At 39.4% G+C, this 12,551-nt stretch overlaps 1 protein-coding gene across 2 annotated transcripts in view; it reads left to right on the top strand.

Moving 5' to 3' along the window:
• The window catches only part of ALG9 (ALG9 alpha-1,2-mannosyltransferase), a 113,209-nt gene that overhangs the window by 8,709 nt on the left and 91,949 nt on the right, over positions 1 to 12,551 (top strand). For both annotated transcript variants that reach the window (XM_061440268.1, XM_061440269.1), the window contains exons 4-5: positions 4,468 to 4,538; positions 10,104 to 10,192. In XM_061440268.1, coding sequence (XP_061296252.1) covers positions 4,468 to 4,538; positions 10,104 to 10,192 — 160 coding nt within the window. The remainder of the gene's footprint in view (positions 1 to 4,467; positions 4,539 to 10,103; positions 10,193 to 12,551) is intronic.

Raw genomic sequence — 12,551 nt, 5'->3', positions numbered from 1 at the left:
CTTTTTAAAAATTGTTTAATTGATTTATTTATTTGGCTACACTGGGTGTTAGTTGTGGCGTGCGGGATCTTTCACTGCTGTGCGCAGGCTTCTCTCTAGTTGTGACCAGTGGGCTCCAGAGCCCGTGGGCTCAGTAGTTGCAGTGCTTGGGTTAGTTGCCCCATGGCCTGTGGATCTTAGTTCCTCTACCAGGATTGAGTCCGAATCTGCTGCATTGGAAGGTGGATTCTTAACCACTGGACCTCGTTTTTCAGTTGTCTTTTAATAAAATTTAAAGAATGTATCAAAAAAAAATTATCCATGTCAAGCTTACCCATTCTTTAATTAGGATAATGCCTAGATTCTTTATACTTTTTATTACTGTTATGGATGTGATCTTGTTTTCTGTAATATTTTTAGAAACTCATTGCAGGTATAGGGTTTTCCTGATAGCTCAGTTGATAAAGAATCGCCTGCAATGCAAGAGATACCAGTTCGATTCCTGGGTTAGGAAAATCCGCTGGAGAAAGGTTGAGGCTACCCGCTCCAGTATTCTTGGGCTTCTCTTGTGGCTCAGCTGGTGAAGAATCCACCTGCAGTGTGGGAGACCTGGGTTTGATTCCTGAGTTGGGAAGATCCCCTGGAGAAGGGAAAGTCTACCCACTCCAGTGTTCTGTCCTGGAGAATTCCATGGACTTTATAGTCCACAGGGTCTCAAAGAGTCAGACACGACTGAACGACTCTCACTTACGTTCACTTTCATTGCAGGTATCAGCTAAGTTCAGTTCAGTTGCTCAGTCGTGTCCGACTCTTCGCGACCCCATGAATCACAGCACGCCAGGCCTCCCTGTCCATCACTAACTCCCAGAGTTCACTCAAACTCACATCCATCGAGTCAGTGATGCCATCCAGCCATCTCATCCTCTGTCATCCGCTTCTCCTCCTGCCCTCAATCCCTCCCAGCATCAGAGTCTTTTCCAATGAGTCAACTCTTTGCATGAGGTGGCCAAAGTACTGGAGTTTCAGCTTTAGCATCAGTCCTTCCAATGAATACCCAGGGCTGATCTTCAGAATGGACTGGTTGGATCTCCTTGCAGTCCAAGGGACTCTCAAGAGTCTTCTCCAACACCACAGTTCAAAAGCATCAATTCTTCAGCACTCAGCTTTCTTCACAGTCCAACTCACATCTATACATGACCACTGGAAAAACCATAGCCTTGACTAGACAGACCTTTGTTGGCAAAGTAGTGTCTCTGCTTTTCAATATGCTATCTAGGCTGGTCATAACTTTCCTTCCAAGGAGTAAGCGTCTCTTAATTTAATGGCTGCAGTCACCATCTGCAGTGATTTCGGAGCCCCCCAAAATAAAGTCAGCCACTGTTTCCACTGTTTCCCCATTTATTTGCCATGGAGTGATGGGACCAGATGCCATGATCTTTGTTTTCTGAATGTTGAGCTTTAAGCCAACTTTTTCACTCTCCTCTTTCACTTTCATCAAGAGGCCTTTTAGTTCCTCTTCACTTTCTGCCATAAGGGTGGTGTCATCTGTATATCTGAGGTTATTGATATTTCTCCCGGCAGTCTTGATTCCAGCTTGTGCTTCTTCCAGCCCAGCGTTTCTCATGATACTCTGCATGTAAGTTAAATAAGCAGGGTGACAATATACAGCCTTGACGTACTCCTTTTCCTATTTGGAACCAGTCTGTTGTTCCATGTCCAGTTCTAACTGTTGCTTCCTGACCTGCATATAGGTTTCTCAAGAGGCAGGTCAGGTGGTCTGGTATTCCCATCTCTTTCAGAATTTTCCACAGTTTATTGTGATCCACACAGTCAAAGGTTTTGGCATAGTCAATAAAGCAGAAATAGATGTTTTTCTGGAACTCTCTTCCTTTTTCCATGATCCAGAGGATGTTGGCAATTTGATTTCTGGTTCCTCTGCCTTTTCTAAAACCAGCTTGAACATCTGGAAGTTCACGGTTCACGTTTTGCTGAAACGTGGCTTGGAGAATTTTGAGCATTACTCTACTAGCAGGTGAGATGAGTGCAACTGTGCAGTAATTTGAGCATTCTTTGGCATTGCCTTTCTTTGGGATTGGAATGAAAACTGACCTTTTCCAGTCCTGTGGCCACTGCTGAGTTTTCCAAATTTGCTGGCATATTGAGTGCAGCCCTTTCACAGCATCATCTTTTAGGATTTGAAATAGCTCAACTGGAATTCCATCACCTCCACTAGCTTTGTTCGTAGTGATGCTTCCTAAGGCCCACTTGACATCACGTTCCAGGATGTCTGGCTCTAGGTGAGTGATCACACCATTGTGATTATCTGGGTCCTGAAGATCTTTTTTGTACAGTTCTTCTGTGTGTTCTTGCCATCTGTTCTTAATATCTTCTGCTTCTGTTAGGTCCATACCATTTCTATCCTTTGTTGAGCCCATCTTTGCATGAAATGTTCCTTTGGTATCTCTAATTTTCTTGAAGAGATCTCTAGTCTTTCCCATTCTGTTGTTTTCCTCTATTTCTTTGCGTCAATCACTGAGGAAGGTTTTCTTATCTCTCTTTGCTATTCTTTGGAACTCTGCATTCAGATGCTTATATCTTTTCTTTTCTCCTTTGCTTTTCGCTTCTCTTCTTTTCACAGCTATTTGTAAGGCCTCCCCAGACAGCCATTTTGCTTTTTTTGCATTTCTTTTCCATGGGGATGTTCTTGATCCCTGTCCTATACAATGTCATGAACCTCCATCCATAGTTCATCAGCCACTCTGTCTATCAGATCTAGTCCCTTAAATCTATTTCTCACTTCCACTGTATAATCATAAGGGATTTGATTTAGGTCATACCTGAACGGTCTAGTGGTTTTCCCTACTATCTTCAATTTAAGTCTGAATTTGGCAATAAGGAGTTCATGATCTGAGCCACAGTTAGCTCCTGGTCTTGTTTTTCTCAACTGTATAGAGCTTTTCCATCTTTGACTGCAAAGAATATAATCAATCTGATTTCGGTGTTGACCATCTGGTGATGTCCATGTGTAGAGTCTTCTCTTGTGTTGTTGGAAGAGGGTGTTTGCTATGACCAGTGCGTTCTCTTGGCAGAACTCTATTAGCCTTTGCCCTGCTTCATTTCGTACTCCAAGGCCAAGTTTCTCTGTGACAATTGATTTTTGCCTTTTGATCTCAATTTCACTGAATTTCTTTATCAGTTTGTCAAGTGAATTTCTTGGATTCTCTTTCATCTGTCCGTACTGAATTTAGTTTCTTCTGTTCCATTCTTATACTTACTTCTTTGCTTTTTTGCGTCTTTTTGCACTGATCTGATATCCAGTTACTATGCTGAATATTAGTAACTATGGGGCATCATTGTCCTGTTCCCAAGTACAGTTCTTTGATTATCTTGTGTTAGTTTTTGACTTTCTAAATGTGTTTTTGTACTCTCACCAACCAGATGAGTAGTCCTTAAATGTGGATACGTTATACTAAAATTATCTGTATTCCTAGTAGCATCTAGAAGAGTGATCAGTGCATAGCAGGTTTTCAGTATATTGTTGAATTAATGAATGAATTTGGACATTTGCTGGTCACTTGCTTGGATTCTTTTGGGAATTTTGATTTTTGGTTATAATGATAAAACAGAAAGTACTTTTAAGTTATATGCAGTAGTAGTAATCATAGAATATATTTAAATAGTGCTTATATTCAGAGGTATTCATTTTTCTTAAACATACTAGTTATACTGTAGTAGAAAAGCTACTTAATATGGTTTTATTTTGTTATTTTTATGTTTAAAATTTGTATTCATAAAATTAATAAAACCACATTACAGACATTTGGATGATAGGAGGAAGAATATACATGTAAGTCTCACTAGCCTGAGACAACCACCTTTACCATTTTATTATATTTCTTTCTATTTTTTTCATGTACTTCAGATTTCTGTAGCTATAACTGTGATGTATAAATCATATATGTTTTCATTTAGTATTTTGTTATAATGTTATAATAATTTCAGTTATTATAATTGTATGAGAGATGCTTGTCATGTGAATAGGATTTATATGAGAAGAATTTTTCCACTGTCTTTGTAACCATGAACTTTGATCTTTGTAACCATGAACTTTGGTATCTGTATCATGAATAGATATAACATGAAGTAGATGTAACATAATTTAGCCATTTTCCTGTAATTGAACATTTTGTAGTTTTTTAAATAGTTTTTACTAAATTAGTAGAGCTGCAATTAACGTCTTTATGACTTGAACTCCCCTCGTATATTTTGAGTTACTTTTGTGGGCTGAAGTCATAGAAGTAGTCAATAAATATACTTCCATACTTAAATTTGGAGGTACGAACATTTCCATGGTTCTTGATACATACTGTTTTTCAAAAGGATTATACCAATTTATAATTATCACTGACAAATGAGAATGGTTTCATCTTTTAAGTTTTTCTAACTTGTATCTGTGACTTCTGTTTTCTTGTTCTGGGTTTCTTTCAGATTCTTGTCTTTTACTTTTTACGATGTCTGCTGGCTTTTGTGAGCTGTATATGTGAACTTTACTTTTACAAGTGAGTATAAAAACTTTGCTTCTAAAAGTACTATAAGAGCCAAATTGAGCATAGGTTATTTCTCCGATGATAGAAACAGTGTTTAGAAATAGAAGGCATTTTTCTTCTAGCTTCTGATATTATATCTAAAACTCAATTTTTTTTTTAAAGCCAACCATTGGGAAGAAATACTTCTAATTTCCTGAGGTGATAAATGCTGTATCTTCATATTATAATTTCAATTCCGTAAGTGTATATTTGAGTAATACTTTATTTGGTAGGATTTTGTACAGCCTTTTTTTGCTCCTAAGAGATAAATCATGATGTCTCTCTTCCCCTTTTGAGCTTAACTGATAGGAAATTATTTCCATTGTGAGACTCACTGCTCTTATATGTACTCAGTATGATTTTCTTCCGCCAAGTAACTGTTGGTTGAGTGAATATTAGTGAAAATGTTAGGCATTTAAGTATCCCAGTAATAAAAATAGCTACTTTTTTTTTTTTTTTACATGAAACCTAACAAACATCTTATTTTAAGAATGCTTTAAAAGGTATTTGGACTTAGTAACCATTACTTAAAGTCTTCCCATTGCAAAACAGCCAACAATGTCAGATAAAAAAAGTCCTTTGGTCTTGACTCTGAGTAGAATAAATTAAAAAAAAGAAATCCAGTGCTACCTTTGAGGATTGTAACTTTAAGTTGGTCTTCATATGAATTCAGAACTGAATTCAAGTTACCTACGTGGTCTCCTAAGCCCAAGTTTAGAATTTATTGTAAATTGTTCAGGGCTTATTCCTTGAAAGAAAAGCTATGACAAACCTACACAGTGTATTAAAAAGAAGAGACATCACTTTGCTGACAAAGGTTCGTAGGTTTCTCTGGATGTGAGAGTTGGGCCATAAAGAAGGCTGAGCACCAAAGAATTGATGCTTTTGAATTGTGCTGCTGGAGAAGGCTCTTGAGAGTCCCTTGGATTATAAGGAAATGAAACCAGTCAATCCTAAAGGAAATCAACTCTGAATATTCACTGGAAGGACTGATTCTGAAGCTGAAGCTCCAATACTCTGGAGCCGACTTCAGAGCTGACTCATTGGAAAAGACCCTGATGCTGGGAAAGATTGAGGGCAGAAGAAGAAGAGGGTGATAGAGAATGAGATGGTTGGATGACATCACCAACTCAATGGACATGAGTTTGAACAAACTCCGGGAGATGGTGAAGGACAGGGAAGCTTGGCCTGCTGCAGTCCATGGGTTGCAAAGAGCAGACATGACTTAGTGACTGAACAACAATAGTGTCCCCAGACACCTTTGGAGAAGGCAATGGCACCCCATTCCAGTACTCTTACCTGGAAAATCCCATGGACGGAGGAGCCTGGTAGGCAGCAGTCCTTGGGGTCGCCAAGAGTCAGACACAACTGAGTGACTTCACTTTCCTTTTCTTTCCAGACATCTTGCAAAATCAAAAAGTAAAATTTCTCTAAAGAAGTGGATTCTTAATCCAGTTGTCAAAGAATTACCATAGATAAAGTTCTAGTGAACCAGATTATAATAAAAATAAATGACAAAGCACAGAAAGGAACAGGTCATTATGAGTGAGAGCCAGCAGAGATCATCAATAGAAAGCTGACCTACAAAACTTCATTTATTAGGAATTACTAAAATAAGAATATAAAATAATTATATTTAATATTTTTAAAGAAATAAAATAGGGAATTGAAAGCATGAAATAAAAGACTAATAAGAGATTAAACAATCAATGGAGTGGAAAGGAGCTTACAGAATGGCAGAAAATATTTGCAGATCATATATAGGATAAGTTCATTTCCAAAATGTATAAAGAGCTCTTCTAACTCAGTGGTTTAAAAAAACCTAATAAAATGGCCAACAGGCATATAAACAGAGGGCAATATCACTAGTCATAAGGAAAACAAAAATCAAAACCACAGGTAGATCATTTCATATCTGTTAGAATGGCTTTTGTCTAGGGAACCAAGGATTTATTATACAATGGAGAAAAGACAGTCTCTTTAACAAGTGGTGTTGGAAAACCTGGACAGCCACATGTATTAGTAGACCAGTGAAGTTAGAGTACTCTCTCACACCATACTAAAAAATAAACGCAAAATGACTTAAAGACTTAAGCATAAGACATAACACTATAAAACTCCTAAAAGAGAATATAGGTAAAACATTATGTGACATATATTGTACCAATGTTTCCTTAGGTCATTCTCCCAAGGCAATAGAAATAAAAGCAGATAAACACGTGGGGCCTTAAACTGATAACTGCTTGAAAATTTTTTCTTACTATGTTTTAAGTTGAAATAGAGTTGATTTACAGTGTTGTGCAGACTTACAAGTTTTTGCACAGCAGAGAAAACTGTAAACAAAATGAAAAGACAAACTACGGACTGGGGGAAGATATTTGCAAGTGATGTGACTAACTGGGGCTTAATCTCCAAAATATACAAACAGCTCCGACAACTCAACAACAAAAAGCAACCCAGTCAAAAAGTGGGCAGAAGACCTAAATAGACATTTCTCCAAAGAAGACATACAGATGGCCAATAAGCATGTGAAAAGACAGATGCTCAACATTGCTAATCATTAGAGAAATGCAAATCAAAAGTACAGTGAGGTATCACTTCACACTGGTCAAAATGGCCATCATCAAAAAGTCTATAAATTATAAATGCTGGAGCTGCTGCTGCTGCTGAGTTGCTTCAGTCATGTCCGACTCTGTGATCTGGAACACGTGAGTTGATACCACTGAAGCTCAGGCGCCCTGCTGTGCAATGAGACGCCACTGCAATGAGAAGCCCTCACACCTCAACTCTAGAGTAGCCCCTCCTTGCTGCAATGAGAGAAAGTTCACACAGCAGTGAAGATTAGCATGGCCAAATATAAAATAATGAATAATTAAAAAAGAAAAATATTAAAAAAAAAAGAGGGAAATCCTAAAGATATGACAACGTAGATGCGCCTTGAGGATATTGTGCTAAGTGAAATAACTTGCCACAGGGGAGCAAATATTGCACAGTTCCCCTTTCACGAGGTATCTGAAATGGTTGAATTCATGGAAGCAAAGGAATGGATAGACTTGTGGCTGCCAAGATCGGGGGCTGATGGAAACAGAAAGTTGCTAATCAGTGGATATAATATTTCACTTAACACGAATTAGCTCTAGACATCTGCTATACAACATTATGCCTATTGATACAGTACTGTGTTTTACATTTAAATATCTGTTAAGAGGGTAGATCTCATATTAGGTGTTCTTACCACAATGAACAGAGAAGGCAATGGCACCCCACTCCAGTACTCTTGCCTGGAAAATCCCATGGATGGAGGAGCCTGGTAGGCTTCAGTTCATGGGGTTGCTAAGAGTCAGGCATGACTGAGCGACTGCACTTTCACTTTTCACTTTCATGCATTGGAGAAGGAAATGGCAACCCACTCCAGTGTTCTTGCCTGGAGAATCCCAGGGACAGAGGAGCCTAGTGGGCTGCTGTCTATGGGGTCGCACAAAGTTGGACACGACTGAAGCAACTTAGCAGCAGCAGCAGCAACCGCAATGAAATAAAAAAAGATAATGAATGAGACTACAAAAATGACCAGGCAGATTTGAAAAAGAACCACACAGAACTTGTAGAATTAAAAATATAATAATCGATATATAAAATTTAGTGGATAGTTTAAACAGCTGATTTGTCGTTGTTGTTTAGTCACTAAGTCATGTCTGACTCTTTACAACCAGCGTGCCAGGCTTCCCTGTCCTTCGCCATCTCCTGGAGTTTGTTCAAACTCATGTCCATCGAGTTGGTGATGTCATCCAGCCATCTCATCCTCTATCGCCTCCTTTTCCTCCAGACCTCAGTCTTTCCCAGCATCAGGATATACAACTGATTAGACATTTCTTTTTAAAAAATTTTTTAAATATTTATTTTTAATTGAAGGATAGTTGCTTTAAAATATTGTGCTGGTTTCTGCCATACATCAACACGAATTAGCCATACGTATACATAGGTCCCCTCCCTCTGGAACCTCCCTCCCACTGCCCACCCCACCCTACCCCTCTAGTTTCTCAAGGAGCACCAGTCTGAGCCCCCTGAGTCACATAGCAAATTCCCACTGGTTATCTGTTTCACACATGGTAGGCTTATGTGTCCATGCTACTCTGTCTATTCATCCCACCCTCTCCTTCCCCCACCAACCCCGCACTGTGTCCACAAATCTGTTCTCTTGATTTGACACTTCTAATAAATAAACCAGAAGATTAATCTGAAGAAATTACTAAGAAAGCAGTACAGAGTGACAGAAGGGAAAAAAAAAGGTGAGAGGATAAAAAATGCGTGTGGTAGAGTTGAAAGATCTGATTTATATCTAATCAGATCTAGGAGATTATAGAATAGGGAGAGGCAGTATTCAGAGAAGTAATAGCTAAGAATTTTCCAGAATCAAAGGAGAAAGGACACTAATCCACAATTCAGGAAGCCTAATGTCCTGAGCTGGATAAATAAAAAGTAATCAGGGATACTGTGTAAAACCAAGATTAAAGAAGATCTTACGGGTTGACAGAGGACTAATACAAATCCTACAAAGAAATGTCAAGAAGACCAACAAAAGCCTTCTCAAGAGTCAGAAGACAAAAAAATATGTTCAAAGTTCTGTGAGAAAATGACTGTCATCCTAAAGTGATATATTCAGCTAAATCACCTTTTAAGACCAAGAGCTAAATAAAGGCTTTTCTGACAAAATGAAAAAAATGTCAAAAACCAGAATTTACCATGAACAGATCCTTACAACAAAGAACCTTCTAAAGGATATATTAAGGAAGAAACAAAATTATTTCAGGAAGAATCCCTGTGATACAATTAAGAACATGAGCAAGGAGAGTTAACACATGGTTATATCTGAACAAATATTGACTGAATGAAGCAATAATCACCTCTACTGATGTTTTACGTATCGGGTTGAAAAGACCTATAACACAGAAGTTAAAGGAAGTGTATAATTTATTGAGGAACGTTGACTTAGATAACCTTTTGTTAAAACTTTGGTGTGCCTCCTAGTCTTCTTTCCTGATAACTGCCCTCTGTTGAGCAGCTCTGTGCCTGGCACTCTTCTGAGTAATTTGCCATGCATTGTCCTCACAGAAACCTTATGCAGTAAGTATTACCATTATCCTCATTTAACAGACGAGGAATGTTACAGAGATGTTACTAGGCGAGGGTGCCTCTGCTAGTGAGTGGAAGGGCCAAGATTGTAACCTGTGTCCGTGAGGTCTGTTGTTTTTCCATTACACCAGGCTGTTTTCCTACTGATGTTAGACGTAATCTAGCATAGATTATTCTGTAGACATGATCTATAGAAAGTATACATTTCCTCTTAGGTACAGAGCTTCTCTCCTGCATAAGGAATAAGAATGTTTATGCACATGAACTTGCTAACGGACCTGTTGAGACAGTCCTGTATTTGACTTCAGATCTTCAGTGTTCTCTGTGATGCAGGCCTGTTTTTGTGCTTTAAATTGAAATTTCCATCCTGAAGGTCTGCTGTGTTGATAGTCTTTGCCTTCCCTCTAGGGCTGTGTGTAAGAAGTTTGGGCTGCATGTGAGTCGAATGATGCTAGCCTTCTTGGTTCTCAGCACTGGCATGTTTTGCTCGTCATCAGGTAAGGAAAAGAGCAGGTGAGGGCATAAAAGGTTCACTGACATTTTGCAGTTGCATCAAACAGAAGAACTTGTCCAGATGTAGGTTATATTTGTATTACACGTCAGTAATTTCCAGAGTCCTATGATCTCCCCAGGTGGCTCAGTGGTAAAGAACCTGCCTGCTAATGCAGGAGACACAAGAGACGTGGATTAGATCCTTGGGTCGGGAAGATCCCCTGGAGGAGGAAATGGTAACCCACTCCAGTATTCTTGCCTCAGAAATCCCATGGATAAAGGAGCCTGGTGGGCTACAGTCCATAAGGTCGCAGAGAGTTGGACACAACTTGAACATGCACGCGGGGGATTATCTTCATGACCTTGATTGACCTTTACAACAATCCTATGATAAAAGTCAGATAAATATTTTTTCATTTTTGCAAGTTAGCACACTGAAACTTAGAAAGGTGAAATGACTTGCCAAAAGTCAAAGAATTCGTAAGTGGTAGAGCTGTTATTTTCATCAAGTTCCTTTTACATTATTATATATATTTTTTATCATTGCAAGGCTGGAAAACAGAGGCATCCACTGCCTTTCTTTGCTGTGGAAGGAAAATAATTTTATTTTGCTCAAGGACTTCCCAGGTGGCGCTAGTGGTAAAGAATCCACCTGCCAATGCAGGAGACATAAGAGACACAGGTTTGATCCATGGTTTGGGAAGATCCCCTGGAGAAGGAAATGGCAACCCACTCCAGTGTTCTTGCCTGGAGAATCCCTTGGACAGAGGAGCCTGGTGGGCTACAGTTCATGGGGTTGCAGAGTTGAACACAACCGAAGTGACTTAGCATGGTTTCAAAGACCCTGGTCTTGATGGTTCTATTTTATGCCAGTTACTTGCCATGAATTCTATAAAAGTACACATCTTCTGTTGAATTCTTTTTTTTTTTTTTACAGTAAGCTTCTGTAAATTTAGAATAAAATCCTTAATGTAGAGTGGTAGCTTTCCAGCTGTGCTGCCTTTGAACCTTTGTGTTTTTGACCTGCGCCAGAATGACCTGTTCCTAAAAGGTAGCCTGTTCCCAGTTACCCAGAAAAATTTAGTTACTAGATGTAATAATTATCTGAATTTTAATTTTGACTTGTGTGTACCAGAATCTAGTACACATATTAAATATATACACAAAAATAGTATCTAGTGTAAAAGTATTGATATATACTTATTTTCCTTCAATGATTGTATCTTAATCCATGTTCTACAGAGACCTCAGGCCTCTTACCTGAATAGCTTTGAGAGCCTAAATGAGACTATGTTCTGGCCTCTAAGTGTGCAGAGACCTCAGGTTCCTCTCCTCCCCTTGGAGCTGGAATCAGCAGCATGGGATGGCATCAGTGTTGTTTAGCATTTGTCTGGGAAGGTAGTACTCCACATGTCTTTTTAGTTATTTTGCTAGTCCTAAAATGGATTCTTGTATGAGGGAGATACCTGGGAGTATCTTTAGTTTTATAATTTCAGTTGAGGATGTTAAGGCACAAATAACTTAAAGGCACCCTTTGATACAGAGCCTCTGACCCCTTTGCTGAGTTTTTTTTTTTTAATTTATTTTAATTGGAGGACAATTACTTTACAATATTGTGATGGTTTGTGCCATACCTCAGTATGAATCAGCTATAGGTATGCCTTTGATGAGTTTCTTAAACCACACTGCCTGTTCACTGTGGTTCTTGTTGGGATTGGTACTGAGCTTTCTTACCTAGTGCTGGGTGAAGCCCTTAAACAGCAGGGAGAAGCAGGTCTGCATTTTCATGTAGAGTTAATAGAAATGCCTGCATAAAATGTTACTGTCACAGAGACCCTGAAGGTGGGCAACAAGAAAGTTATGTGGTGAAATAACTAGGGGGACATCTAGAGGCCAAACCGCCTATGGCAGTGGATGACCCAGGATGCAGAGCAGCGCAGCCGTCTAACGGGTGTGGCTCTTCAGAAGGCTTCTGAGAACTCCGCTGGGGTACAGGCAGCTGCTTGGACAGTCTCAGAAGACTATCAGAGGACCGACTTCCTCTGAAACAGATTGTTAATGGTGGCTCTAAATTTATTTTATTTTATTTCTTTGGCTGTGCTGGGTCTTGGTTGCTACACAGGCTTTTCTCTGGTTGTGACACGCAGGGCTCCTTTCTAGCTGGGATGCGGGCTTCTCATCGCGCTGGCTTATCTTGTTGTGGAACACAGGCCCTAGGGCGCGAGGGCTTCAGTAGTTGCAGGTCCCGGGCTCCAGAGCACAGGCTCAGCAGTTGTGGCTCACAGGCCTAGTTGCTGTGCAGCATGCGGGATATTCCTGACTACAGATCTAACCCATGTTCCCTGCATTGACAGGTGAATTCTT

Source organism: Bos javanicus, chromosome 15 (assembly GCF_032452875.1).
Source record: "Bos javanicus breed banteng chromosome 15, ARS-OSU_banteng_1.0, whole genome shotgun sequence".
In the NCBI taxonomy this organism is placed as follows: Eukaryota; Metazoa; Chordata; class Mammalia; order Artiodactyla; family Bovidae; genus Bos; species Bos javanicus.
This window is presented reverse-complemented; position numbering and strand designations above follow the sequence as displayed.